This window comes from Mollisia scopiformis (assembly GCF_001500285.1).
Source record: "Mollisia scopiformis unplaced genomic scaffold LY89scaffold_6, whole genome shotgun sequence".
NCBI lineage: Eukaryota > Fungi > Ascomycota > Leotiomycetes > Helotiales > Mollisiaceae > Mollisia > Mollisia scopiformis.
The window spans coordinates 405,702-431,531 of record NW_017263586.1 but is presented as its reverse complement, the minus strand read 5'-3'; the positions used below and the strand labels follow the sequence as shown (position 1 = coordinate 431,531).

General features: G+C 48.5%; 9 protein-coding genes across 9 annotated transcripts; 4 read left to right on the top strand and 5 right to left on the bottom strand.

The window, feature by feature from the left end:
- The first annotated feature begins 106 nt into the window (after positions 1–106).
- Positions 107–3,699, top strand: LY89DRAFT_442332 (fungal-specific transcription factor domain-containing protein). Its single transcript, XM_018207549.1, has 8 exons — positions 107–636; positions 715–1,057; positions 1,110–1,187; positions 1,386–1,655; positions 1,712–2,375; positions 2,427–2,669; positions 2,723–3,483; positions 3,533–3,699. The coding sequence occupies exons 1-8, from the start codon at positions 312–314 to the stop codon at positions 3,558–3,560; spliced, it is 2,712 nt and encodes a 903-aa protein (XP_018074749.1). The 5' UTR covers positions 107–311; the 3' UTR covers positions 3,561–3,699.
- A 1,133-nt stretch (positions 3,700–4,832) lies between these two features.
- Positions 4,833–6,435, bottom strand: LY89DRAFT_442371 (ribosomal protein L2). Its single transcript, XM_018207550.1, has 4 exons — positions 6,277–6,435; positions 5,153–6,222; positions 5,024–5,097; positions 4,833–4,971 (listed from the first exon to the last, which is right to left on the bottom strand). The coding sequence occupies exons 2-4, from the start codon at positions 6,108–6,110 to the stop codon at positions 4,876–4,878; spliced, it is 1,128 nt and encodes a 375-aa protein (XP_018074748.1). The 5' UTR covers positions 6,111–6,222; positions 6,277–6,435; the 3' UTR covers positions 4,833–4,875.
- A 591-nt stretch (positions 6,436–7,026) lies between these two features.
- Positions 7,027–9,042, top strand: LY89DRAFT_442294 (A/B/D/E cyclin). The gene is made up of 4 exons (XM_018207548.1): positions 7,027–7,203; positions 7,298–8,509; positions 8,562–8,700; positions 8,748–9,042. Exons 1-4 carry the CDS (start codon positions 7,195–7,197, stop codon positions 8,831–8,833), a joined length of 1,446 nt encoding a protein of 481 aa, XP_018074747.1. The 5' UTR covers positions 7,027–7,194; the 3' UTR covers positions 8,834–9,042.
- A 476-nt stretch (positions 9,043–9,518) lies between these two features.
- LY89DRAFT_639907 (ARM repeat-containing protein) lies at positions 9,519–11,407 on the top strand. The gene is made up of 3 exons (XM_018211642.1): positions 9,519–9,989; positions 10,039–10,561; positions 10,611–11,407. Exons 1-3 carry the CDS (start codon positions 9,695–9,697, stop codon positions 11,224–11,226), a joined length of 1,434 nt encoding a protein of 477 aa, XP_018074746.1. The 5' UTR covers positions 9,519–9,694; the 3' UTR covers positions 11,227–11,407.
- A 107-nt stretch (positions 11,408–11,514) lies between these two features.
- Positions 11,515–13,302, top strand: LY89DRAFT_682129 (aminomethyltransferase-like protein). The gene has a single exon (XM_018214445.1). The coding sequence runs from the start codon at positions 11,557–11,559 to the stop codon at positions 12,964–12,966; it is 1,410 nt and encodes a 469-aa protein (XP_018074745.1). The 5' UTR covers positions 11,515–11,556; the 3' UTR covers positions 12,967–13,302.
- LY89DRAFT_442175 (NAD(P)-binding protein) lies at positions 13,203–14,702 on the bottom strand. Its single transcript, XM_018207547.1, has 2 exons — positions 13,662–14,702; positions 13,203–13,602 (listed from the first exon to the last, which is right to left on the bottom strand). The coding sequence occupies exons 1-2, from the start codon at positions 14,368–14,370 to the stop codon at positions 13,439–13,441; spliced, it is 873 nt and encodes a 290-aa protein (XP_018074744.1). The 5' UTR covers positions 14,371–14,702; the 3' UTR covers positions 13,203–13,438.
- A 317-nt stretch (positions 14,703–15,019) lies between these two features.
- On the bottom strand, positions 15,020–18,633 carry LY89DRAFT_730434 (sulfate transporter family protein-like protein; the record flags this gene model as incomplete). The annotated part of the gene is made up of 5 exons (XM_018219479.1): positions 15,020–16,210; positions 16,258–16,691; positions 16,738–17,284; positions 17,332–17,477; positions 17,607–18,633. 5 exons carry the CDS (start codon positions 18,631–18,633, stop codon positions 15,020–15,022), a joined length of 3,345 nt encoding a protein of 1,114 aa, XP_018074743.1.
- A 1,349-nt stretch (positions 18,634–19,982) lies between these two features.
- LY89DRAFT_442154 (GINS complex, Psf1 component) lies at positions 19,983–21,155 on the bottom strand. Its single transcript, XM_018207546.1, has 3 exons — positions 21,080–21,155; positions 20,485–21,020; positions 19,983–20,428 (listed from the first exon to the last, which is right to left on the bottom strand). Exons 1-3 carry the CDS (start codon positions 21,104–21,106, stop codon positions 20,335–20,337), a joined length of 657 nt encoding a protein of 218 aa, XP_018074742.1. The 5' UTR covers positions 21,107–21,155; the 3' UTR covers positions 19,983–20,334.
- Positions 21,156–22,001: 846 nt separating this feature from the next.
- Positions 22,002–23,737, bottom strand: LY89DRAFT_639892 (uncharacterized protein; the record flags this gene model as incomplete). Its single annotated transcript, XM_018211641.1, has 2 exons — positions 23,397–23,737; positions 22,002–23,348 (listed from the first exon to the last, which is right to left on the bottom strand). Exons 1-2 carry the CDS (start codon positions 23,634–23,636, stop codon positions 22,002–22,004), a joined length of 1,587 nt encoding a protein of 528 aa, XP_018074741.1. The 5' UTR covers positions 23,637–23,737.
- Positions 23,738–25,830: the final 2,093 nt, after the last annotated feature.

Below are 25,830 nucleotides of genomic sequence, written 5' to 3'. Positions count from 1 at the left end.
ACTTTCTGCAGGGCGCCCATCCACCACCATTCAAATTTCACACACTCAACGAGATCTTGTGCTGCAAAGTATGTAATCGGGGCGTCCAAAAACGTGGACAAGACGAAGTGAAGATTTCTCACCCGTCTGGCTGCCCGAGAAACTACAGTCCGGAGCCACTTAAATTGCGGCACAGCTTCGCTTGCTTGAACAGCAATACTTCTGGAACGTGAGAGCATATCTCTACTCAACCAAACACACAATCGATCGAAGGAGAGTAGATATACAAGCTGGAGAATTCAGACTTCTAGTCTGCTAGAAGACTCGGGAACATGTCCTCAGGCTCGAACAGTCCACCAGATGGTTACTTCAACGATCTTTCGAGGCCGACAGAAGCCAATGGACGTAACAAGAGAGCACGGAGTCCAGCCGGTGAAGCGAACGGTGCAGCGGATCCAGCAAGTGGAGGAGACTCGAATGTGCCAAAACCGAAGAGAATAGCATGTATCATTTGTAGGAAGAGGAAGCTCAAATGCGACGGAACCAAGCCGAGCTGCTCAACATGCACGCGCTTAGGACATAGTTGTGCTTACGATGAGGTGCGAAGGAAATCTGGCCCGAAGAGAGGATATGTAAAGGCATTAGAGGAGAGATTGAGTATGTTATTCATCGATTGCAGGCCTCTTGCGCCGCTCGTTCATGTCTACCTGGTGCTAATTTATGTGTCGTGAATAGAGCAGGTCGAAACGCTTCTCAAAACTCAAGATCCTGCGGTGGTGACACCAGAACTACCACAAACAAGTTTTGGCAATGGACAACGAAATGCCAGTGGTGTTGGCCTCAATTCAGTACCGGCTGGAGACTTCAATATTTCAAACACTGCGTTAAACATTGGAAATGGGGTTGATACGGATCGGTGGGGTTTCAATGGAGAATCACCCTCTGCTCCAATTGACAACATGGCATTTACAGCAGATCTGAATATGGGTATGGGAATCGATGACAACACATTTACCTGGGAAATGATTGGACTTGGGTTGGAGGAACCGCTTCCTCCTCAAGACACCATCGATGAATTGTATGTTTTCAATGGAATCCTGAAGGAACACCTGCTTATATTCTATGTTCAGACATCAGATATACTTCGACAAGATCCATCCTTCACTACCTATGATCCACAAGTATCGATACTTGGCGGCCATGAATTTGTATGTAAACCTGTTCATAGTCATATGCGATCCCCTTGTTTCGTCAAGCTGCTTTTCTGGAATTACCGTGCTATTTTATCGTCATATGCTAGCTTCATAACCAGAACTACGTTCTCCAAACGCTTTGTGATATTCCTGTTGGCTGTATCTTTGCTATAATAGTCCTCTGTTATGAAATATGAACTAAAAGTTGTTCAGAGCACCAGGACAACGTCCTCCTGTGGCATTACGGTACGCTATGTGGACGTTAGCTGCATCAGTTGTCGAAAAATTCATGGACCTCCGAGATCATTTCTACCAAAGAGCTCGAAAGTACATGGAGGCCGACTATTTGAAAGGCCATGGGGAGCATATGATCTCTATCGCTCATGCGCAGACGCATTCTCTCCTGGCATCTTATGAATTCAAGATGATGTACTTCCCACGAGCATGGATGAGTACAGGCTCAGCTATTCGATTGTGTCAAATGTAAGTCTCAAAGGAGCCTCCTGATTTGATCTCTCGATGGGACTGACTTTCGAAAGGATGGGCCTGCATAGGTTAGACGGCGCGGGGTTAGATGTCAAGATGTGTCTTCCGGCACCCCGAGACTGGACTGAGCGAGAAGAGAGAAGGCGAACGTTCTGGATGGCTTTCTGCGAGGACCGATATGCAAGTATTGGAACGGGTTGGCCCATGACTATCGACGAGAAGGACATTCTTACCGACATGCCAGCTTCAGACGAAGCTTTCGAAATGAGCAAGCCGGAACGCACCTTATCACTCGCTGAATCGATGAGTCCTACTGGAGCTTCCAAGCTTTCGCCCTTTGGAGGAGTAGTTTTAATGGCGTGCCTTTTCGGACGAAACCTGATTCATTTGCATCGTCCAGATGCTGACGAGAAAGACCATGATCTGAATGGCGAATTCTGGAAACGCCATAGAAATATGGACAACATTCTTCTCAACACATCATTATCTATGCCATCTCATCTCAAACTGCCCAACGGGCTAGCGAGTCCCAATATCATTTTCACGAATATGAATATCCATACCTCAACCATCTGTCTCCACCAAGCTGCCATTTACAAGGCCGATAAGAACAAGCTTCCTGCTTCTATTAGCGCTGAAAGCAAAATTCGTTGCATCACGGCAGCGAACGAGATTGCAAGCATTATGCGAATGATTTCTCATATGGACTTGTCATCTGTAAGTTTTCTTATCATACATAGTTTTTGTGCAGGCTCTAATTATTTACAGATGAACCCCTTCATCTCATTTTGTCTATACGTAGCTGCCCGCGTCTTCGTGCAGTATTTGAAGAGTCGCCCCGACGACAGCCAGACGGGAGATTCCCTTCGATTTCTCCTCTCTGCCATGAATGCGCTAAAGAAGAAGAATCCTTTGACCGAATCATTCTTAGTCCAACTTGATGTGGATCTTGAAGGTCTCGGTATGCGAAACGCAAAGTACAAGTCAGTGTTTGCATACAGTGAAGACAATGTAAGCTACTATCCATCTATACCATTCTTGAAGCTCTGATTGACGGCATACAGCTTGGGATTTCCAGTGCAAAGGCACCTCGAATCGTGAATCATGGCTTTCAAACCGGTCTGCCCAAACAAACCAACGAGTGTTTATTTATGAGGTCGGTTGAGGATGATGGGACAGCTATGGATGATAGGGCTCCTGCTACTAGCAATCAAGAAGGCGACCCAACATCGGCGTCATCATCTGTTCCGCGCAACGACAGCTTCGGTGAACACCCAAATTGGATGCCCATCGATCAAAGTGGGAAACACGGGGATCACGTACAGCGAACACTTCAAGGTCTTGCCCTAGGTGATATCCCACAACCAAATTATCCTACCAGAGACGTCAACGGAAGTGGTTACGGTCCTAGCGACAACAGCACGGGGGCAGATTCGGGTTTATCTCCTGACACTACGCAGTCGAGCTCGAATCGTCCGACTCCAAACGCTTCTACGCCTTCGGACACACGCTCGAATCTTCAGAATGGACAGGCTGGCTCCGGTGCAACATCTTTCTCGACTAGCCCAGCCTCTCAGCAAAGTCGTGTTCCAACTACAGATGGGAGAGCAATGTCTTCATTCTTCTCTGGAGCGCCGGATTATACCGGTATCGTCCCGAGTACGGGCATGACGCCAGGCAACGAATTTTCTATGCCGGAAACACCTGGAAGAGGTTTTGATGTTCCAAGTGGCTGGGAAATGAGCAACCAAACAAACACGGGCTTGACTCCCGTAGGCGAGGGGGTGTTCAGACAGCTAATGGGATTGGGTCCCATGGATCCAATGTAATTTATTCGCATCCTCGTTGCAGATCTGCTTGCTAATAATAACTAGGGATATTGGCTGGGAAGCCGGTTCTTAAAACATACTCTCAACTCAATATCTCTTATTTCATCAACATGGGCTTGATGTCACGAACTCAGCAAGGTGATGGGAACAGGCGTTTGGCACGAATCTCCTTCCCGAATATAAGTTCACATTTAAGGTTTTGGTACTCTGCTGGTGGGCATGAAAGGGATGAACCTTCTTCTCTAGGCATTAATACATGCATACAGGTACAGTACATGGCTTTGGTGTTTGTATGTGTATGATACCATTCGTTTCTGTCTCGATTGGAAGGATTGGAGACTGGCGTTACTCGTGATGATTGGAAATGGGTTGTACAACAACAATGGATTGGGCATGAACTCAACTATTCCTTGGGCAGGCTTTGGACGGGACTGTCCCACTCTAGGTAGAAACACCAATATCGAATGAAACACCCTTGAACATCAAAAGCTGGAGACTCGTGATACGTTGCTATTTCTAGAAGCACGTCCCCTGGTTGTGGTTGCTGTGCTTCCATGCACATGCAAATGTGCGGGAGCAAACAGTTTCTGGGGACTCCCAAGATTTCGTTCCCAGGTCTCGATTCCCATCGATGCATGCATGCAGCCCTCACATGATGATATCCTTGCCTTTCCACGTTGCGAATCATCTTCCTATTTCCGCCCGAAGACTTGCATCAAGACGGTTGGGAAGGTAGCAACTCGACGCGAAGCCCTCATATGCAGAGAAGACGTTGGGATATCGAAGCCACTGATGATAGTATGAGTGTGAACAGATAACTATGTCATGGTAGTAATAGGAGCTAGCAACTGATTGTGGCTTTGATTTAGGTTGCAAGGACTGAGGTTACAGTTACGTGCTCCCGTTGTGGTGGCTATGACACTTGAGGGGAAAAGGAAGGTTTAAATCTGGAGGTTATTGGTGGGAGTTCGAGAAGATGATGACCCGACTTGGCTTCGTAGAAAGGCCTATCACGGTGCTTCCGATACAAGACTGTAGAAATAGGGGCAGATTGCCTATTGCAGATCCCTTTACCGACCTAGTTGGCTTCAAGGCTAATATACTAGAAGAAAAAGAAATTGAGATGAAAATGGGTGAATCTTCAAGGAATTTGCAAAGTCAAAAGGGGGGGTGTTTAGCGGGGATAAGCGAGAGCAGTGAATACCTTTCGAGTTTGCGCTGCGATCGCATTGGAAATTCGGTAGAAGAACAATTTCTGGGAGGGAACATTGCACATATTTGTACATTATCCACAATATTCTAGTATATGCCTTATCTTTTTTGTTTTGTACATGTAGCTTCGGGTGATGTAGATCACCTCTAGCTGTTTCCTGCATGCGCTCCTTTGTCTACTTGACTCTGCGCTTTCCGTGATTCCTCTCTCGCGCTGTTACAACCCACTTATTGGGCTTCCTGACCTTGCGAGTCTTATAACCTCCTTTGGCCTACTTCTGTGTAAGCTTTGCGCGCAAACAATATGAGTGTGAGCAAACTTACCGGCATACCCCACGGGCTGACAGGGTTAACGTTACCCTTGGACTTTCCTCTTCCACCACCGTGCGGATGATCAGCTGTGTTGTTGTCAGTCTCTGAAGCTGATCCTAACCTGATGTAGGGGCTTCTTACCAGCATTCATTGCAAGACCTCGAACTGTGGGGCGAATATTCAACCATCGACTACGTCCCGCCTTACCCAGTTGTCGATGCTGGTAGTGAGGGTTGCTAGCCACTCCGATGGTAGCACATGCATCTTTGCTCACTTTCCGAATCTCGCCGCTCTGAAGCCGTACATTGACATACTTGTTCCCACCCTGAGTCGTCTCGTCGTCCTTCGATACAACAGTGGCATATGTACCTGCGCTTCTACAGAAGACAGCTCCCTTTCCCTTCGTGGAACCAACATTGTAAATGATGGTTCCAATAGGAATCATGTGAAGCGGCAGACAATTCCCACGCCAAGCAGTCTTTGCTGCTAACACACCCGGATCGACCACTCCACCCATACTTTCCAGCAGATCTCGGGGTATGCCAGCTCGATAGCTCTGAACGACATCTCCTGCTCGCATGCCCTCTGCGGCCACTATATAGCTTTTTCTCCCTGTAGCTTCTTCGTTGAGCAATGCAATGTGTGCGCTTCGTCCTGGGTCATGCTCAATTCGCTCAACGGTGTGCTTTCCAGGTGCCATACGCAGGAAATCTACAGTCCTTATTCTCCTCTTGTGTCCACCTCCTCGATGTCTTATCGTGACTCGACCGCTATTGTTTCTTCCTCCCTTTCCATGACCCTTCTTTGCGAATGTCAAGGGAAGAAATGGTCTTCCTTTCCAAAGATGGTCATTGATCGGTCGTTTGAGATGTCGTACACCGGGAGTTCGTGGCTTGTATGTTCGCATCATAAAGGTGGCATTTCCCTCATCCAATGTTGCAGGCGGTGCGAAGCCAGATGTTGCTGCTGCTCCTGTTGGAGGTGCTGCCCGGACAGGCTCGACGATTGTTGCATAGTGACGAGGAAGAGAGCTTCTCTTCGAGACAAACTTGCAAGAAGCTGTCCGGGACTGCCTCAGCAGTAACCTTGGTTGTAGCATCTCTCCCAGCCTCAATTGGCCAATCTGCCGGAGCGTGATGAGTCGGTGGCAGGAGATGGAATTTTGTGGTGCTCCTCGAATTCGATATCTGATGTCTTTGGAAATTCTGGTTCTAGGCCCAAATTAGTTTGGGTTTCTAGCCACACTCCTGTTCGGACGCACGGACCAAGCAAATTGTATTGTCCTCAGCTTTTGAAGTACATTATTGGCAAGATTTTGTATTGAAAATACCTAGAAAGCCGGTACATTTGACCTTCAGATTTCGTTCTCTCTCCTCGTCCAGTTTATCAATCAAAATAATTGTTGTTGAATAGTAATTCTTTTGCCAAGTAAAATAAGTGTTGTCGGTTGGGACATTCGCGTTCAGCCACTTCAAGTCTGTTGCTCTGCAGTTGCTAGTCAACAACAGCTCAAGCAACTGCAAGCAAGGGATCACCACTTTTCAACATTTTCCCCTCGGACGAAAGAACAAAAAACATTCAGTGATCCCAAGAATTGTTTTTGTCTAAATACTTCTTCATTACAGACCCTCTTGCTCTTACCTTCTATTCACGAAATAAATCTCCCTTGCTTGGAAGCTCACGCGAATATTTTGCGTCTGGCAGGGATCATAGCAGTCGCGCTAGACTCGCACCCACCTCGACCCACACAACATCTTGGTCTTCCTCACGCTTTTGTACCTCTTCTTCAAACCACAACACTACTTCTACAAACCCTCAACACCAAACACGATCCTACCCTCGCCATCGTCCAGCATCTCATGTCCTTCGTGACACCTTGAGTACTCGTGCACGTCTTCATCGAGTCACAGACACCACTGTCAACATTGTTGATACTGGTGCAAGACACCCTCGAGACAACATCAATTGTACCCTCGAGGCTTTCATTGTCTTCATTTACTTCATGTATGTATTCATACACTTCTACTGTGCTATATCTGGTCCAGTCGCGTCCATGATGAGCTTGCATCACATTCTATACGCGGTCTTGCACCACCTCCATACCGCGTCTTACTAACTCCAATACAGCCTCCGAACTTCTACCTCATACACCAGCATAATCCTTAATACCACACAAACGAACCATGCCTCCTGTGAGTATATTCACTACACATCTATACACGATGTCTCGTCGCGTCTGAAAGACAGTTTTTCACGTATACAAGTACTAATCACAGTGAACTATAGAACCGTGCCGGCAGCCGTAGAGCTGTCACGAATGAGAACGATGAGAATAGTGCCGTGGGAACAACACGTCTGACTAGGTCGAAGTCAGCCGCGTTCAGTGAAGATTCTGCAGTCGGTGCCAAGAAGCCACTTCAATCCAAGAAGGTCGCCGTCAACACCCAACAAGTCCGAAAGCGTTCTGCCTTAGGAGATGTGAGCAATGTCACGAAGGGTGAGATAGTCGAAGGAAAGAAGAACTTGGGCAAGGCTGGATTGGCGTCGAAGGCCGCACAACCAACCGGTGTTCAGAAGAACCAGAACCTGTCGCGTACAAACTCCTCAAGATCTGCACTCAGTACCAAGGATACGAACAAGAAGGCAGAAGTGAAGCGTACCGGCTCCGGTGTCTTGGCCGGGAAGCGAAAGACAAGCTCAACCTCAAGTACGATGATCAAAGAGGAGACTCCGGCCGAAGATGAACAACCGTCAAGAAAGAAGATCCACATTGAGCAACAGAGAGTTACCGTCGAGGAGACCCAAGAGTACATGGTAGAGCCAGAAGTCGCCGAGAAGAAGTCAATCAAGCAAGCTTTCGCTGATGGTGTTGAGGATTTGGACAGAGAGGACATGGACGATCCCTTGATGGTGGCTGAATACGTCGTGGATATCTTCAATTATTTGAAGGAGCTAGAGATTGCTACGCGACCCAACGCTGATTACATGGAACATCAAGAGGACTTGGAGTGGAAGATGCGTGGTATTCTTGTCGACTGGCTGATCGAGGTTCACACCCGTTTCCACCTTCTCCCTGAGACACTCTTCCTTGCCGTCAATATTATCGACCGCTTCCTCTCCACCAAAGTCGTTCAACTTGACCGTCTCCAACTCGTTGGTGTCACCGCCATGTTCATCGCCTCCAAGTACGAAGAGGTTCTCTCTCCTCACGTCGCCAACTTCCGTCACGTTGCTGATGATGGCTTCACCGAGGCTGAGATTCTCAGTGCCGAGCGATATGTCCTCACTGCTCTCAACTACGACCTCAGCTATCCCAACCCTATGAACTTCCTCCGCCGTATCTCGAAGGCCGATAACTATGACATTCAAACACGTACCCTTGGCAAGTACCTGATGGAGATCAGCTTGCTTGACCACCGATTTATGGACTACTTGCCGAGTCATATTGCCGCCGCTGCCATGTACCTTGCTCGTAAGATTCTTGAGCGAGGAGAGTGGGTACGTTTGAGTTCATTGTATGACTGCCACTTTTACTGACAAGACATAATAGGATGTCACCCTGAGTCACTATGCTGGCTATGATGAGGAAGAGATTGAACCTGTATTCAGACTTATGGTCGATTACCTTGCTCGTCCTGTCACTCACGAAGCCTTCTTCAAGAAGTATGCAAGCAAGAAGTTCCTCAAGGGTACGTAATCACCTCATGAAACTTTGACAATGATCTGACGTTCAAAGCATCCATTCTCACCAGACAGTGGGCCAAGAAGAACGCCGCTGACCTCGACATCGATGTGTCTGTTCCACTTGACGCTGCTCGATAGAGATCCTACTCTTACGAATTATCCATACATGAATGGCTTCACCTTGCTCTCGCTGGATACCCTGAATGCATTATTGGATGGGATGGGATACGAACCGACATTATGATAGATGGATGACTGTTTGGAGACTGCGATTCATCTATGTTTGCCTCGCCGAATCATTTCGATCTCGTGCTTGAGGGATGCTATGGAAAAATATCGCGGTCTCAGTTTCTGTTTGAGTCTGCTGCGGGTGCTGCATTATTTTTTTTATTTTCACTCTTCATCGGTCTGGCGTCTCTGTGCTTCTTCGGGTAGTCTGGCGTCTGGCTTGCATCTTTGTTTTACGCTCCCAGACCGTCAGAACTGCCTACTGAGAAACACTTGCAGCGTGCCTTCACCTGCAATTTGATGCGGTTGGCCACAAGGAGAGCATTGTTTATGGTACTAGCACCATTGTACATATATTTGCAGACCACAAAATGGGAACGACTTCATAAAAATCTTGTGATTCGAGTGATTGGTTTGGAACATAACAATAGCCAAGTATGTTGAGCCAAAAGACTAAGAGCCTAACTTCGTGATATTGTTCGTCTGAATGACTTGATGGATCATAAGATTCTTCTAGAAAGAACCATGCGTAGAACATAAATCCTCAAAAACTAGAAATCAGCTTCTTAACTTGATGCACATGATAGTGGTTCGAGGTGAAAGTCACGATCCACTCCATTGTGAGACATCCTTGCCGATATGAAGCTAGTCTTTAGCGACTTCCTCGATAAGAGCTTCATCAACACAGTATTCAGTTCCTAGTCAAACTCACAGCCAGCAAGCTTGCTCCGGAAACTTCTGCCATTGGAGGAGCTGAGCAAGTCACCTACGATGTCTCTCGATCCACCTCCATATCTTTCGTCGCTCCAGAACAACATCCGCAGCCGACCTATTCCCTGGGATGGAGCTGTGCGAGCTGGTACGATCAGCGATGATCAATTGAGCAAGATTCGCGCCGTGGATAAGGTCAGGAAGGAGCAGAGGAAACAAGTAGTGGAAGGTAATTTGGATGGGTACCGGGCATTGTTCGTGGGTGCTCAAGGAAAGCTAAGTGTCTTGGAATCGGCTGCGAGACGTGCAGACGTGGTTCAGTACATCTTGGTTCTGCTGAAGGATTTGCTGGATGGTTTGTCTGGCTGTCCTATTTTCTCAGAGGTTACTAAGCTACTATCTAGGCATTGCAACACTTGCGAAAGCTCTTTCTGAACATCCCGACCCTTATAGCTCCTTCATGCCTCTTCTCACGCAGTCCAACGACCCTGAAAGCCCAATACCTCTCCTTACGTCGACGGTTCTTGCAAGCATGATTGCTGGCGCTCCAATCTTGACGGGCAAAGAATCGAAGGCACTACCTGGTCTCTTCTCATACTTGTCGACCTTGACCAAACAAACCGATGGAGGCCTTCAGGACATCGCAGTGCTTCAATATTCTGCGTTATTGAGGGGAAAGCAGTCAAGGCAACTGTTCTGGGATCAAAGAACAGAGACTGTTGGCCCATTGATGGATATATTACGAGCTGCAGCAGGCGTACAAAGTGGTGACTCGAGCTCGACCTTGTGGAACGGTACTGCCAGCGTACGAAGTGGACCTGAAGGTAGCCTTGGAGGTGGGGTTGGTCTACAATTACTGTATCACGTTTTGTTGGTCCTTTGGCAGCTCAGCTTTGAGGGAGCTACAGTTGGAGAGGGGCTTGAAGAGTAGGTTTAATGACCTAAACGCTAACAAATGGAGGCTAATCTGTGACAGCGAGTACGATATCATACCTCTCTACGCACAGCTTCTCAAGTTGTCGCCAAAGGAGAAGACAACGAGACTCCTCATATCTACATTGTACAATCTTCTCTCAACGAACAGAGATAGTCTACTGCCCACTGCTGTTCTTGCCCGTATTCCATCACTGCTTCAGAACATAACAGGCCGCCACCTTTCAGATCCAGACCTCCTCGAGGACCTCCAAAACCTGACGGACATGCTAGATGAATATACCAAGACGCAGACTACATTCGACGAATATGCTGCTGAAGTAAACTCGGGACATCTGCGATGGTCTCCACCCCACCGCAACCCCACCTTCTGGGCCGAGAATGCTCGCAGAATTCTCGAGCATGAGAAGGGCGAATTGCCTAAAAAGCTTGCAGAGATCATGAGCAAGCCCTGGGACCAGGACAAGCAAGTTCTTGCTATTGCATGCAATGATGTAGGATGTCTCGTCAAGGAAGTACCCGAAAAGAGGTATCAATTGGAAAAGCTGGGTCTGAAGACAAGAGTTATGGAATTGATGCAGGAGCCAAATGAGGCAGTCAGATGGGAAAGCTTGAATGCTTTGTCAGGCTGGTTGAGGTATAGCTTTGAAACGAAGTGAGGGATGCCATGATGAGGGACGGATGGATGATAGAGATTCTGGAGCTGTATTATCATTTCACAGCAGGGGCTCGGTTTAGCTTGCTATGGGGCTTTCGTCTACATACCTTTTTTGACGAGCATTGGCATCCAATGCTATGATGTTAGAGTAGAAAGTGGAATCCTAATTTTCAAACTCGCCCTTCTTCATGTCTTCTCTAAAATGCAGTGAGGGCCAAAAGCGGAAACTACCTTGGTAAACCCCCACTTCCGACGATAACCGAAGAGCTTCACTATCAACTTTTTAATCCTCATACTACCTCTTTTACACTACAGAACCAATTGACTCAAAATGAAGCGACTTAGAGCTGCAGCGAGTGTAAGGGACGCACTCACAGTGCGCAGCTCCATTCCACGATCCGCACGCGCCCTCTCGACAACTGTTCAACGCCCGGCTGCTTCATCCTACTTCCCCTCCTACGCCGATATCCCAGCTTCACGACAATTGCGAGTTGCTCCACGACTCAGTGCCTCAATCCGCCATGCCTCATCATCCTCTGCTGGTTCAGACCTTCGCAAAACTCCTCTGTATGACCTTCATGTTGCTCACGGTGGGAAGATGGTCCCGTTCGGCGGTTTTCATATGCCAGTCCAATACTCTTCCCTCTCTGTCGGCGATTCGCACCACTTCACTCGCAGCCATGCTTCGCTCTTTGATGTCAGTCATATGGTTCAGCACAGATTCTCTGGCCCGGGTGTGAATGCTTTCTTAGAAAAAATTACACCTGCGGGCATTTCAGGGTTGGGGATACACCAGAGTGGGTTGAGTACATTGCTCTTGCCTGTTACCGGAGGGATTGTAGATGATACGATTCTCACAAGACTTGGGCCTGAATTGTTCTACGTGGTCACGAATGCAGGATGTAGGGAGAAGGATTTGAAATACTTCGAGGCGCAATTGGAGGAGTTTAAGAATGGGGGCGGAGCAAATGTGGAGTGGGAAGTGCTCGAGGATTGGGGGTTGGTTGCCTTGCAGGGACCGTTGAGCGAGGAGGTCCTCTCCCATATCCTGGTAGAGCCCGAAGAGGTGAAGATCAAAGAGCTATTCTTTGGACAGTCGAAATTCGTCAAGGTTAAGCTCCTAGGAGGAGAGACCTCGAGCCCCCTGCTGGTTAGTCGTGGAGGTTATACCGGAGAAGATGGCTTTGAGATGTCGATTCCACCAGCGGAGACTGTGGCTGTGACGGAAGCCTTGTTGCAAACTGCAACGCCAGCAAAGTTGCAGCTTGCAGGACTAGGAGCCAGAGACAGCTTGAGACTAGAGGCTGGCATGTGTCTTTATGGTCATGATCTGGATGAATCCATCACACCGGGTGAAGGTGCTCTTTCCTGGGTCATCGGCAAGGACAGAAGGACAGGCGGAGGATTTCATGGCTCAGACATCATCTTAAGTCAATTGACACCAAAGAGCAAAGGTGGAAGCGGACTCGATAGACGCCGAATTGGCTTAGTGGTGGAGGGAGCACCAGCACGAGAAGGTGCTGATATTATAGATGAGAAAGGAGAGAAGATCGGTAACATCACAAGTGGATGTCCAAGCCCAACTCTAGGGAAGAATATTGCTATGGGATACATCAAGGATGGATACCACAAATCTGGAACGAACGTGGAGGTTGTTGTTCGAGGCAAGAAACGCAAAGCTCAAGTTTCGAAAATGCCTTTCGTTCCAAGCAAATATTGGAAGGGAGCTGCTCCTGCTTAACCGGGCTGCACGAAAGATACCCTTTATTAAAGTAATAAGAGTTGTGCTTTTTGTTAGTTTTGTGATATCGATGTTCGGAAATGTAATTGGGGATTGAAAAAGTTCAACATTCGGGAGGCAAAGTTCTATTTGCGTGGAGGAGATTTGTTTAACACATGCTTCAATGTGGAGAAGAGGATTTAGAGGAGGTAATTGTCCGAAATATTCCACAAGTCGAGACACTCCAAAATTAGTCTGAGTTACAAGAACTCACTAGACGATTTGTCTCAACGATAAGCCGGGAAATCAAAAGTTTAGGTTAGCTGGGATAGACTTGAACATTATCCGCATTCTCTTCTTGCTTTGACCACAAACATCCTCATTGAAAGCGATCTCAACACAGACATTGACGCAAAACAAACATTTCAAAAATCAAGACGAAAAGCATTCGAATGTTAAGAGCCCCTTGAGGAAAGTTCCCAAGTTATAATGGTCAAGGCCAGCCATTCAACCCCAGAGTCAAAGCAGGTCCAGACAGCAACTCCTCCTTCTTAGCCTTCAACTCATCCACATCCCAATTGGCCCATACAAGTTTCCCATGCAAGAACTCTGCCTCGGGACTAGCAAGCCAGACCATAAAATCAGCAGACAATTGAGCTGTCAAACAATTAGCACACGTAACTTTCGAGCAGTGAAAAGAAGAATAGGTAACTAACCATCATCGAAAGGAACCACCATCCCAGCACTCGCAGCCTTGATTCCCTGCACAGTGTCCAGCATGCCCGGGTGCACATTCAAAACCCTAACCCCTTTCTCCTTCAACTCCACACTCAAATACTCCATCATCTTCGCCGCCGCCGCCTTACTCGCTATATAAGCAGAAATCGGGAACGGCATGGCAGGCAAATGCACCCCTCCCGTCGACACATGAATCAGCACCGCTTCCCTCTTCTCCGTCCTCGTTCTCAGGAACGCTTGCGTAACAATCAAGTTCCCTTTTACGTTCGTCTCGAAACCAGAGAAGTATTCCGAGACGGAAGCCGTGGCGATGGGTTGTCCGTCGGGGAAGTAGGCGGCGATTTGGAGCAGGATGTCGATCCCGCCGAATTGTTGCTGGACGGTGGTGAATGCTGCGTTGACGGCGGCCTCGTCGTTTATGTCGGCTACGAAGGTGAGGACGGTGGTGGAGGGGTGTTTCGTTTCGATTTGGGTTTTGTTCGAGAGTAGGGAGGTGGTGTTTCGTCCGAGGAGGACGATGGCTTTGCTTCCGGAGGCCGCGAAAGAGAGGGCGATTGAGGTTGCTATGCTGGAGCCGCCGCCGGTTAGGAGGACTACTTTTCTTGCGGTTGAGAGGGAAGGGAGGAGGGGAGAGATGGCGGGGTAGGTGGTGGTGTGGAAGGTTTTTGTGTAGGTTGGCATGGACATTTTGAGGTGAGTGTAAGGATGCTTCAGCTGGGTCTGAATGTTGGGAAATAGTGCAGAGACAAGATATGTTTTAGTTATGCGAAAGATGCCAATGGTTATCAGACTAGATGAGAGTTGGAATGATTGAATGATGGATAGACATGGACATAGGCTCAAGTCCCTACTTATACTCAGACTTTGAGCAGCTTCATCATTCCGCAACTTGACAAATCGAAAGCTCAAAGCACAATTTCATGCTGTACACTAATTCCGCATCTGATGTCCCACTTGGTCGCCAACGATTCGACTTTCGAGTGCGAGTAGATAGGGTGAAAGTCGTTACCTCTGATTTATAAAGTGAGTGTGCTTACGCAACGAATGAGAGTCAAGCGCGGTGCCATTCCGTGGCTGACAAAACCATCACGTGAAAAGGCCACAACGATTTGACAATGAGGAAGCAAGATGCTTCGAAGCTATCGATTTGAGATCCATCGACCTAGGTATCTTGACATTAACTGTACACGCAAGTATGCCAAGAGGAATGTGACTTTTCCAATCCAAGGACTCCACGCAATGCAAGAATGCCCCTTCCTTGCCGTCCGCCTATGCTCATCGAATAACGTCCACCCAATGCTGCCCATATACCCATTTGATAGTTTGATATACAAGATCAACCAGCGGTGGTCAAAACATAAGAGGTGATGTTCGTCATCCTCTCGCTGGTGAGTTTCAATGAAATGCGAAGTAGCTCTGATGCTACATCCGGCTCGCTCGTTCGCAGTCGTTCCCAGTTGTCTCTGTCCATGAGCCATGTCACGCAGTCGCGCTCAGCATGCACGACAGCCGTGCGCTCAGTCTCGGAAAAGAATGGGAGCTCTCCACAGGTCGTTCCTGCGACAATGCTTTCAAAATATCGGCCTTGCGGAAGTTCGTAGTCTGCACGGAGGATACCTTGTTCCACCAGATAAAAGCCATCAGCCGAGTCACCAGTTCTGAAGAGAATAGTGCCTGCAAGGTACTCTTTCCTAGTGAAGAAAGGAACTGCTCGAAACCAGAAATCTTCGTTCTTGTCTGTAAGACCCTGAAAAGTTTGCAATATCAGTCGAAGTGGCTCCTTGAAGTTGTTGTATCGCGACTCTGGGGGACCTTCATCCAGAGCAGTCGTTGCTACTCGATGAAGTTGGCTCCGTCGTGGAGAGCTGAATTGTGTGTCGATAGTGTGCGAGACCACCTTTCCTTGCCCTGGAACATCGAGGTGGGCCGATGGAGCATTGCGGCTGGTGCGTGCTTCTTTGCTAGCGTAGAAAGTCTTTAATAGCTCATTCTCGCAGCTCTCCAATGCCGAGTTGAGGTCTGCAAACAATTTGACTTCATTGCCATCTTCGCCCAGACCCACAGCTCGAAGACCCAAACCCAGCGGGCCCTCTTCGTTAACCCCGCTCATGACCAAAGTCACCCCTTTCCTGCTAAACAGTCTGTTGAGACGATTAAATGCCTCAGCAGCTGAATAGTCGATCCCAGTAACATGTGCCAAGTCGAAAACCAGGAAGCGTATTGGCCGTTCGTAAAATGCCTCATCTTCGATCAGCCCTCGTATGCGTTCTTCGACACTAACAATTGTGCCAAAGAAAAGATAGCCTGCGAGTTTGGTGACGTGAATCTGTGAGCCGACATCACGTAGGTACCGGTATTGTACGGGATTTCTGCGGACAGTCGACCCAGCAATTTCTCCAGAGTAAGATGCGCGGACTGCTGGAACTCTTGATGTTTGGAACACGAGCGAAACGAAAGCGAGGAGGATACCAACGCCAATACCGACCACAAAGTCGTAAATCCCCATGATAAGTACAATAGCAACAACCTGTGATTTATTAGCATGATGATTATAGGGGCTGAGAGACAACATACAGTCCAGTATTCCAAAGACTTGAGCTTCTTCCGAGGTAGCCAGAGTGCCTCGAGAAGAAGCTCGAAGCCCAACACGAAGATAAGAACCCCTACCATCATTCTAGGAATGAAGCCAATCGTTACTGGTCCGATGATCATGACACCAAAGGTAAATATAGCCAGGAGAATGCCTGCTAGTCGACTATTTCCACCAGTTCTTATGAATAGAACACTATTGGTGTATACCAAATAGTTCTGAATGCTACCCACGAAACCAGATAGAGCATTTGATACCCCGTGGGCGATAAGTTCTCTATCCAAGTCCAGGTTGTCTTCCCCAATATTGAAAGCAAGAGCTGGGACGTTGATAGGCACGTGTAGGATACCAAAAAATGTCAAAGCAAACATGGTAGGGATGGTCTCTGCTACCGCACCCCAATGAACGAGTTTGAAATCTATGAAGATTAGCTGAGAATCACAGATGCGGTAAGGAGTTCTTACCATATAAAGTATAGAAGTACCACCATGGTTCTCCAGCGTCTGGGCCATCGAAGATCCAACCAGTGTTTCGTAAGTTGCCGATATCCAATTGGTCCGTAGACAGAACGAAGAAGTAGAAGATTGCTGGAATAGTCAAGATGTACGTAGGTAAGTAGTACTTCGATGTGATCTTATGCTGCGACCAGTAAAGGACAACAGCAAGAATAAATGGAATGAGCCACAAGACCAAAGTGTCGGGAGTAAACAGCTTCTTCAATGTGGGTATGTTGTATTCCAAATTGCCATCCAGGACAGCAGTTACTTCAAAGCCTGTAGCGATTAGAAACCATCCCACACCTCCGATGCATCCAATGAGGATGTGTCTTGGAATGAAGCCAACGATGTATCCGAACCCGCAGACTCCCATCAAGAAGAAAACTAAACCTGTGAGGATGGAGCTGATGGCGTACGATGTGATTGTGGTCGCGATGACCGCTTGCGGATTTTCTTCTCCGACGGTAGCCATGATCATGAAGGCCATCTTGTGGAAGAAGGGGACTACTTCGATCTAGCTGTTGTTAGTGCAATGGACAATATTAACATGAAGGCACGAACCATTTCAGAGCCGATAACGCCCTTGAATCCACTTCCTCCGCAAGAGTATACCAGTTGTGAGACAATGCAAGACATGTAAAACATAGATATGCCGGCTGAACCAAGTTTCTCGAAGATACTTTGTCCGAGTGGGAAGAGAATCATTCCTAGATGAATCAATACGTTAGTATTTGGTGTGCTGCAGCGTATGCAGAGCAGGTTGTGACATGTCGGTGAAGCGATTGATACGACTGGGCAGAAAAGGGGTCTTTAGCGAGGAATGGGTGAGGACGTACCGTAAGACAGAGCATCAAGTACATTCAATAACAGGCCAAGGACCACTGCAGGCAGACAACTGACAGGCTCTAGTACGGCATGCTGGACTATGGCTTTTCTGTCCCAGGCTTTAGGATTCACAATGGTCCTTAGAACACCTACACCCTTTTCCGTCGGCCACAGTACAATATTATGTAGCTTTGGCCACGTCGGTGGGCGTCGATTGACTTGGCCTTCAACATCTTGCTCTCCTCGAATCCAGTCAGGGTGATGAGTCTCAACGGATCTTTGCTTCAACAGTGGTGTCCGCTCAGACGGATCTATCTTTACTCCATTGGCAGTCATGATCAAACGTCGTTGCATATCATCCTCCTCGGTATCCGCATCCGTGCTTCCATCAATAAAACCATTGCTGGATCTTGACCCGTCCTTGGGGAGAGTATTCGGTGGTGAACGCTTAAGCATGCTTGTGAGCGCAGATGTGCCGGGTGACTTATCAGAGGATGTACCCTCGGGTGACACGGTCTCAGAGACTTCCTGGATAGTGTGGTGGTGCAGCCCTTCTGGCTCACTATTGATAGCTGATTCGGTGTCTGGTCCTCCTGAGAAGTATGATTCTAGCTGTGTCTGCGCACGGTGTCGTGGAGGGGAAACGCTGCGGGCTGATGCTCTGTCTGAAAGAGCATAGGAAGCTAGCTCAGCGGTATCTTCTCGCACGCTGCGGGCATATTGCGCATTGTCGATTGGCGCTGTCGTCAAATCAGTGTATGAACATAGAGAACATCTGCGAGAATTGTACATGCCTATGGGAGCTCGGTATGAGAGATGTACAGAAGATCTCGTTGGTTCTCGGTGGGTGGATGCGGTAGATGGGTGAAGAGCGGATGGTACCTCTGGACGGCCACGGAAAGAACCATAGTTCGCATCTGAGGTCGTAGAGGTGCCGTCCATGGAGTCGGAAGAGCCTGGTATGTGCCTGGGACTGGAGTGGGAGCTCAGAGAGGGGGCTCTCCGTCTCGAACCAAAGGCTGAACGTGGTAGTGACATGTTTCGGTAGGTCTCCCCCTCACAGCAACAACAGAGAAGCGTTCCTCTGGACTCGCATTCGAGCCTCAAAGAGAAGAGGGGTTAGAGCCCAGAATTGAGGATGAAAGATAGAACAAAAGGATACAACAAATGGATACACAGCGGACCGGGGACTCTAGTCGAGAACGAAACTAGGTTTTCGACCAGAGAAAAGGTAGTTCGAACCAAAGATTGGAACAGCTAGAAGAGGGAAGCCGGGAAGAACCCCGATGGCGTCAGATAAGGAAATTGTTTAAAACGTATACCGTACTTTATAACGACGGGTCGTCACTCGTTAGCCCCTCAGGCAGAGGAAGAGGCAAGCTTGCAGACTCAAGTTTTGCAGTAATTGTCGAATCCTCGTCATCAGCTGGTACCGCACTCGAAGGGTCGTAGGCTGATATTTTCTGCTTGGCCGCCCCACTCCCACCTGCAGCCCCCGTTGAAAAGCCCTGACCAGACCAGGCCATGGTGCATCAAGCTAGGCAGATTGGGTCGCTGTGCCCAGTGCGGGCCGATGCCAGGAGGTAAACTTCACAACTCATAGCAGAGTTCAAACAGAATGATCATTATCTTACGTATGGTATTGTATTATCAAAATGTGGTTGGAGATGCCTTCATCTTGAGGGATTGGAGTTCGCAGAGCACACGACCAGTCGAGGAAAACGTCATTTGTTCCAGCGTCCATGTCGTGACACCACAGCCGTTGAGGTTTCTCGTTTCGACTTGCCACCCATCAAATTCTTCTCGACCTGCAGCCACAATTTTCACAGGCCAGGGGAGCTTCGCTATTAGCGAATTCATGTTCAACACGCCACCAACTCTGAGGGGTCGATCTGGTGGATAGCATGTCACCAATATGCTGCACATGGTTTGACTCGTTTCCTATACTTTGATCTTGCTTCATACAGCAGTGCAAATACCCCTCTTGCCAGGAAGAAAACTCCGTAGCAGTTGTCCAATGTCCCTCAGTCAGTGAGGAGCTGGCTAGTCAGCATCCCCGCATTATGCAGCCGCCGATGGCTTCCTGCAGCCACTGGCTCCAACATGTGGTGCAATTTCTGTCTCGCACCTGATGATTCCCGGCAATGGCATCACTACGCTTGAAGATTGGACAATCCTCTCAATTGAACGGACATCCATCGCCGCAACTTCAAAGAATGGCAGCAGGTCTTCGTGATGCGGGTCCAATTGACGACATCGCTGTCCTCGAGACCTCTTGGTGCAACGTGAGAGTAGAGCATTCCGTGAAGAGGCTGCGGAGAGCTTTTGAATTTGATATACAACGGCAGGGACCCATCTCACATGCGCTAGCTCGCAGAACTTCTCTCCACCTATCCCCGATGCATACCCTTGGATCTGCCAATAAGCATTGGCCGCTTCTTCTCCCGAGCGTCTTTCCGATCAAAAATTGCAGCAACGTGCTGAGTTTTCTTGTATCCCGTGTAGCCTTGCGCCATCATATCCACCAGTCCACATTCATTCGGCAACAACCGCAATGGGTCTCTGTTTGGACTTTGTGGGAGAGAGTTTCGGGGTCCATTGACACATCCGCGAAGTACGTCTCGATCGTCTATTACCCCCACGATCCCATGTTGTCGACTCGAGACCACAATTATCCTAACGACGGATATTTTCCACATGCGGAAACCGCCCGTCAAGGTTCTCTCAACGTCCGGTCTTTCAGCTGAGTTTCTGCAGATACCCTTGTGCAATGAGCCGCTCAACATCCCCTTGACGAACGTAGAATTGCGAATTCTTGGTAAGGTTTATTGTACTATTCCATCCAATCAGTAAACGTTTCCAGCACGTGTTGAGATATCGACCACTCACCCGTATTCTGTCTGAATCTCGCCTGCGTCCTTGAGGACACGGACATCAATGAATAGATCTCGGGGAGGCTCCAAGCTTCCCGTTAGATCAATATCTGTCCACTGCCCTTTGTATGCCGCCAAGAGATCACTGTATTGCCGGACGTACTCCTCCTCTTCAGGGCTCAAACTACTGCTATTCCCCTCTCCATTCCCTAGTTCGGCCCCACCATTCTGGCCTTCACTTGGACCCCTCTGTTGCTGTGCCGCCAGATCCGCAACATCGCTGCCATTCCATACCATCTCCTCCAGCTTGTCAGTCCGAGTACGGTGATACGCAAGTAGGCATCTCTTATTCCGGCGCATACAGAGATGATCAACTAGAAGCGTGCAAGCAGTGGCCGGGTTCTCAGACGGCTCGAATGAACCATTGAAGTCTTGTAATATGTTCGAGACATCCTTGTCTAGGTCTCGAACTTCTCTGGTGACAGCTCGTACGATCTCGGTCTGGTAGGGAGGAAGATGCTCAAGCTTTTGCGTCCGTTTGGCATGCTGGACCTGTAGAAGTTTGAGCAATCTCGGAAGCAGATCTGCCAGCGGCAGAAGGGAAAACTCACAAGCTTATTACCTAGGTCTCCATACATTTCAAATGAAGCATAGATTGGCAGATTTTAGAGAACTATTATTTCAGCCTTGCTCGGTGCAGTAGAGAGTCGCGTCCGAGAATCAAGGAGGACGCGACGGCGCTAAGCGCGCCTGGAAATAGCCGCCAAAGACTAGGTCTTAACCACCACTTTTGAACCTCGTTCACTAAGCCTCTTTCCTCAGTCCTGGGAAGATGACGATCCGAAACTTCTAGCTTCCCATTCCTTGTATCGATTGGTACTCAGGTCTGACTTTTCTTCCTTTCCGTCAATATTTGCGGACACATGCATGAACAAAGCCATTGATCCTTGCGACAATGGCTTTGTTGAGCGACACAATTTCTTTTAGTTGAAGGCGTGTCTGCTCATTCTGGGCCCTTGAGAATACTAGATACCCACGATATTTGGAATTACTTATTTCGAGGCTTTCATGTTATCTGCATTGCAACTTAATTTCATTAGGCTAGTGCCAACATACATAGCATTGGACTGCTGGTTCAATTATCTACTGGGGAACCTACTTCGGAATTTCTTGCAACATACGGACACTATATCCATCGCTCGAAGCATTAACTTTCAGATCACTTCAGTGTACATGAATCTCCCACATTTTCGGCGGGAATAGCTTTCACAAATCTGAGAGGATGAACTAATTTACTATCCACCTTTCATAATGTTCAGCATTGCGTACATACATCAGACGACTTTCCATGCCGACAGAAAAAGACCTCCAAAGCTACAGAAATAACAAACATCACACTACCCCCAACGCCATTCCTCGCTTGCAAATGCTACAAGTCACCGTCCCTGATATCTTGGCATCGAAACCGGTCCAGAAATCATCGTCGCCATCATTACTACTACTTGCTCATTGAGAGGACGATCCTGCTACTACTTAGTGCTCTTCCTCCATCCACTTGTCGAATTCACCACCAGCATCCAGTGACTCAACATGCCATCCCTCTTGGTTTCCCTTGAGGACATGCATATGCGGGTCTTGGATTTGGCCCCCATCCTGAGTCAGCTGTGGGTCAATGAAAGGCATGACAGGGTCATGACCAATATTGTACGAGGGCTGCCACGGCTGCTCTCCATTCTGGCCGTCGGGAAAATACATGTTTGGTGTCAGGGGATCTGGGTACATGGTATGCTCGTACAGCTGCTGATCTGGACCCATGAGACCGGGATCTATACGTTGTCCTTGTGCTTGCGATGCCTCGTATTGGTTGTATAGGTTCATCATGTTGAAGTCCTGTCCTCCTGGAAGTCCTAGGAATGAGCCAGGAGTTTCAGTCTTCCTGATAATGACATCTTCAGCACCTGGAATTCTAGGATTGCTCTGAATCGTCTGCTGGTAGTATTCCCCTTGACGAAGTCCTCCTTGGTTGTATGGAGGTGGTAGTGGAACTCCTGGATTGTTGTTCTGGAACAGCGATTTGTTGTATCCACCGACGTATTCCTCTGCTGAGTCTTCTCTTGAGTAGTTGTATGCAGATCTTGTACTTGGGTACATGACAGGCGCTTCTGGTCTGGGAGATGGACGATGCTTAGTCTTCTTCCTGTTCCTTGGGTCTTGCCACTCAAAGTCATCAAGATCAGATGCCTCAGATGCAGGCTCTTCCGACACTTTCCTCTTGTTGGCACCTTTGCCTTGACCGGGTTTAGTTGGGGAGAATTTGTAACCTGGATGAGCATTCTGATGATTGATGCGCTCGATTCGTGCCCACTCACTGAACTGATCCTTCACTACATCAGGCTCGAGTGGCCAGCTGTCTCCACAGACTTGCGACACGACCTGATGGTTGTTCTGCAGGCACCAGTCTTTCGTCCTGTTCTGATACGCCTTGCGGTACAACATGAACGAGTTCATTGGACGCTTCACTTTCCCAGGTATCTTTCCTTCCTCGACCTCTTTTCGTCGTACTTCTGCAGATCTGTTCACGTAGGCGTCGATGTCGACAACTTCAACATGCGTCCAGTCCTTCGTCAGCTCGCTGAGTGGCTTCTCAAGCTTGGCGACTTTGCTTTCCGCTTTGATCTTGGTCCGCTTTGGTTCTCTTTTCGGTTTTGGGGACTTTGTGATTCGAGATCTGCTGTCTGGCATAGGTCTCAGGCTTTGGTGGTTTCGCTGAAGTCCCATACCATTCCTTGCTCTCATCATTTCTTGGTGGTTCATTGAAGGAGTTGGAGGCGACGTAGCAGGCGTGCTGTACTGATCTGGATACATCGACCATGAATAGTCCTATTTCATATTAGTAGCTGCTCTGGCGTTGCGTTGTGCTTATCTCACATATTGAACTCCCAGTCCTGAATCATGATGTTGATGCTGGTACGGGTATCGCTGCTGCTGGCCGCGGTACGCGTACTGATCATACGGTGCTGGCGATCCGTAGTTCGAATGTTGTTGTTGGCGTGCTCTTTCGTCGTATTGATCCTGTGGATAAGGCGTGCTGGCGTTGTGTTGTATCAGCTGGTGAAGACCTTGGTGCATCAGCTCTCCTTCGCTCGGCGGCGGTGGAGTTTGGGTCATTGCGATGGCAAGAGCCTGAAGAAACCCTTCCCCGAGAAGAGAGACTTATTTCGGCGAAATGGAAAGAGGATATGGCCGTAGGTATATGCTGGCTAAGTGGTCGAGAGTACAATAAGAGCTCCTTCTGAGTGATGGCAGCGAGTCTGTATGTTGCGGAAGGCTGGAGAGCGTGGGAGCAAAGCTGACGACTTCTGGAAGCTTTGTCTGAAGTATACCTCGCCAAAATAACGCCTCTGGTTGCTGTTTTAAGCTGATAAATACCGAGTGGTGTAATGATACCGCGAAGAGCTCGTGGGCCTGTTGCTGGTACGTCGGCGGTGAGTTCGCAGGAGAAGGTGTGAAAGCAGGTGAGACCGGGAAAGCGGATCAGTTTCCAAGAAGAAGAATCTCAAGAGCTTCTGGAAAGAAGATCTAGCGAAGGGATTCTCTTGGTTGAGGACAGTTCATCTGAAGTCCTAGTTATTAGACTTTGGTCTGAGAATTGAATCAGGCGGGAATGGTTTGTCTTTTCTCTCGGATCGTGCAGCACTCATGGAGTTTGGTACGAACCTATCGCGGGCAGCCGTCTTGCAGCAGTGCGCCTGGCTTCCTAGGTCGCCAGATATTCTGGAACCGCAGCTGTGGGCAAGTGAGATGCGAGGTTCCAGCGTCCAGTACCCCTGACCGACAGTAATGCCAATGCTCTGAGGCTGCTCTGGTCTTAGGTACGTTCTTTGTCGATGATGTGTCGAAACGCCGTGGGATGAAGCAAAGGCAACAAGAGTAAGGATAATACGACGAAGCAGAGCAAAGTATGTGTCTTTGTTTTGGAGCTTTGACAGAAAGAAAGGATCTGCTGTGGTCTTTATGTATTCGAAGTTCGGGCTCTCTTAAAGAGAAATCGACGAATTAGGCGATTTTGACGGATTGGGGGATTCTGCTTTCGGCCAACCACTGCTTCCGTTCAAAGAAAACTCACAGCACACACAGGGAAATGGCAATTAGCAGAACCGCTGCTATGCGAACAGTCTTCAGCATCTTATCGTTGTATTGCAGCTTGGGACTCCGGACTTTGCCCCGCTCAGAGCTCATGAGATTTTATGGGACGCGGATACGCTACCACTCTCCAGCACCTCGTACCTATCTTCCTGAACCTGAGCAAAACATCACTAAGATTGGTTCCCGTCGAGGCTACAGATGAGCTACAAACAGACAGGCACTGGTACGCTCTCCATCCGTTCCTTACCACACTTAATCCATGCTTGAAGCCTGACTGGCTTCTCCACCAGTTCATGCACATACGCAGTTCCCATGCACGAGTTCGCGTCTTCCAAGGAAACCCCGCTCTGGACTGCTGTTCAGTGAACGCGTACAAGCCTGGCGAGGAATGCTTGCAGCGTGACTGCATCGTTGCGATGCGCTTGGCCTGAGGAATGCGTCCATCAACCCCTTCCCCTTCCCGGAAACTAAGCGAGGAGAGATGCGGAAGTGGAAACAAGCCACATTTTCCCTCCCTACATGTCGTCGATGAAGTCTCTGCACGCAAGCAAGAGTTGAAGTCAGGATGTCCTTGCTGCGAGTGAGGGAGGGAAGGCGAGCGTGATGCCATGTGGTAGACATACCTTTCCTGTCCGGGAATTTGCATAGGCAGGACCACACGAACGATCTGGTGGATGCGGGTACGTGCAGTAGCGGGACATGCGAGGAGGATTAGGCTGAGACTTTGTTTGATGCCGGGATTGATGTCTCTTTGATGGTAACTCCTTATGAAGGCGGTGGTCTCGCACTCTTCTGCTACTGGTGTTGGTGCGGTCGGGCTGAGCGTGATGTCTGGCGGTCAGGTTTTGGGCTTCTGAAGCTCTGGCTTATGTGGTCTGTAGCTGCAAGGTTAGGGGCTTCTCTGGGAGAATTACTTCTTCTCGGTTTCCGTTCGTTTGGATCCCACATCCATCATATGTACTGTTTGTACCACAGCAACTCTCAATGATGAAAGAGCAGAATTGCTACATATTCACAGTACTTTAGACTCTTCTCAGGCTTTTTTAATCTTTGATTTGCACAAACATTACTCTTTCAGCAGATATGCCACAAGCCCTGCATAATAAAGCTAGTATGCATAGCCACTTATCTCCTCCTAGTCCTGTTCCCACATATCCGTCACAGCGAGCCATGGATATAAAAGATTTTATGGGCTCAATGAACGGCTTGGAAAGTC

Excerpts from the sequence above, each read along its gene's own strand:
- LY89DRAFT_442332 (XM_018207549.1), top strand. The coding sequence starts at position 312 with ATGTCCTCAGGCTCGAACAGTCCACCAGATGGTTACTTCAACGATCTT. Across the intron at positions 1,058-1,109 it reads CAAGACACCATCGATGAATT|ACATCAGATATACTTCGACA; the intron begins GTATGTTTTCAA and ends TTCTATGTTCAG. Across the intron at positions 3,484-3,532 it reads TTGGGTCCCATGGATCCAAT|GGATATTGGCTGGGAAGCCG; the intron begins GTAATTTATTCG and ends AATAATAACTAG.
- LY89DRAFT_442371 (XM_018207550.1), bottom strand. The coding sequence starts at position 6,110 with ATGCTACAACCAAGGTTACTGCTGAGGCAGTCCCGGACAGCTTCTTGC. Across the intron at positions 5,098-5,152 it reads AGGTCTTGCAATGAATGCTG|CTGATCATCCGCACGGTGGT; the intron begins GTAAGAAGCCCC and ends ACAACAACACAG. Across the intron at positions 4,972-5,023 it reads TCAGCCCGTGGGGTATGCCG|GCCAAAGGAGGTTATAAGAC; the intron begins GTAAGTTTGCTC and ends ACACAGAAGTAG.
- LY89DRAFT_442294 (XM_018207548.1), top strand. Across the intron at positions 8,510-8,561 it reads TTCTTGAGCGAGGAGAGTGG|GATGTCACCCTGAGTCACTA; the intron begins GTACGTTTGAGT and ends AAGACATAATAG. Across the intron at positions 8,701-8,747 it reads AAGCAAGAAGTTCCTCAAGG|CATCCATTCTCACCAGACAG; the intron begins GTACGTAATCAC and ends TGACGTTCAAAG.
- LY89DRAFT_639907 (XM_018211642.1), top strand. The coding sequence starts at position 9,695 with ATGTCTCTCGATCCACCTCCATATCTTTCGTCGCTCCAGAACAACATC. Across the intron at positions 9,990-10,038 it reads GCTGAAGGATTTGCTGGATG|GCATTGCAACACTTGCGAAA; the intron begins GTTTGTCTGGCT and ends GCTACTATCTAG. Across the intron at positions 10,562-10,610 it reads GTTGGAGAGGGGCTTGAAGA|CGAGTACGATATCATACCTC; the intron begins GTAGGTTTAATG and ends AATCTGTGACAG.
- LY89DRAFT_682129 (XM_018214445.1), top strand. The coding sequence starts at position 11,557 with ATGAAGCGACTTAGAGCTGCAGCGAGTGTAAGGGACGCACTCACAGTG.
- LY89DRAFT_442175 (XM_018207547.1), bottom strand. The coding sequence starts at position 14,370 with ATGTCCATGCCAACCTACACAAAAACCTTCCACACCACCACCTACCCC. Across the intron at positions 13,603-13,661 it reads GGTGGTTCCTTTCGATGATG|CTCAATTGTCTGCTGATTTT; the intron begins GTTAGTTACCTA and ends ATTGTTTGACAG.
- LY89DRAFT_442154 (XM_018207546.1), bottom strand. The coding sequence starts at position 21,106 with ATGTATGGAGACCTAGGTAATAAGCTT. Across the intron at positions 21,021-21,079 it reads GAGACCTAGGTAATAAGCTT|GTCCAGCATGCCAAACGGAC; the intron begins GTGAGTTTTCCC and ends AAACTTCTACAG. Across the intron at positions 20,429-20,484 it reads GAGATTCAGACAGAATACGG|TACAATAAACCTTACCAAGA; the intron begins GTGAGTGGTCGA and ends TGGATGGAATAG.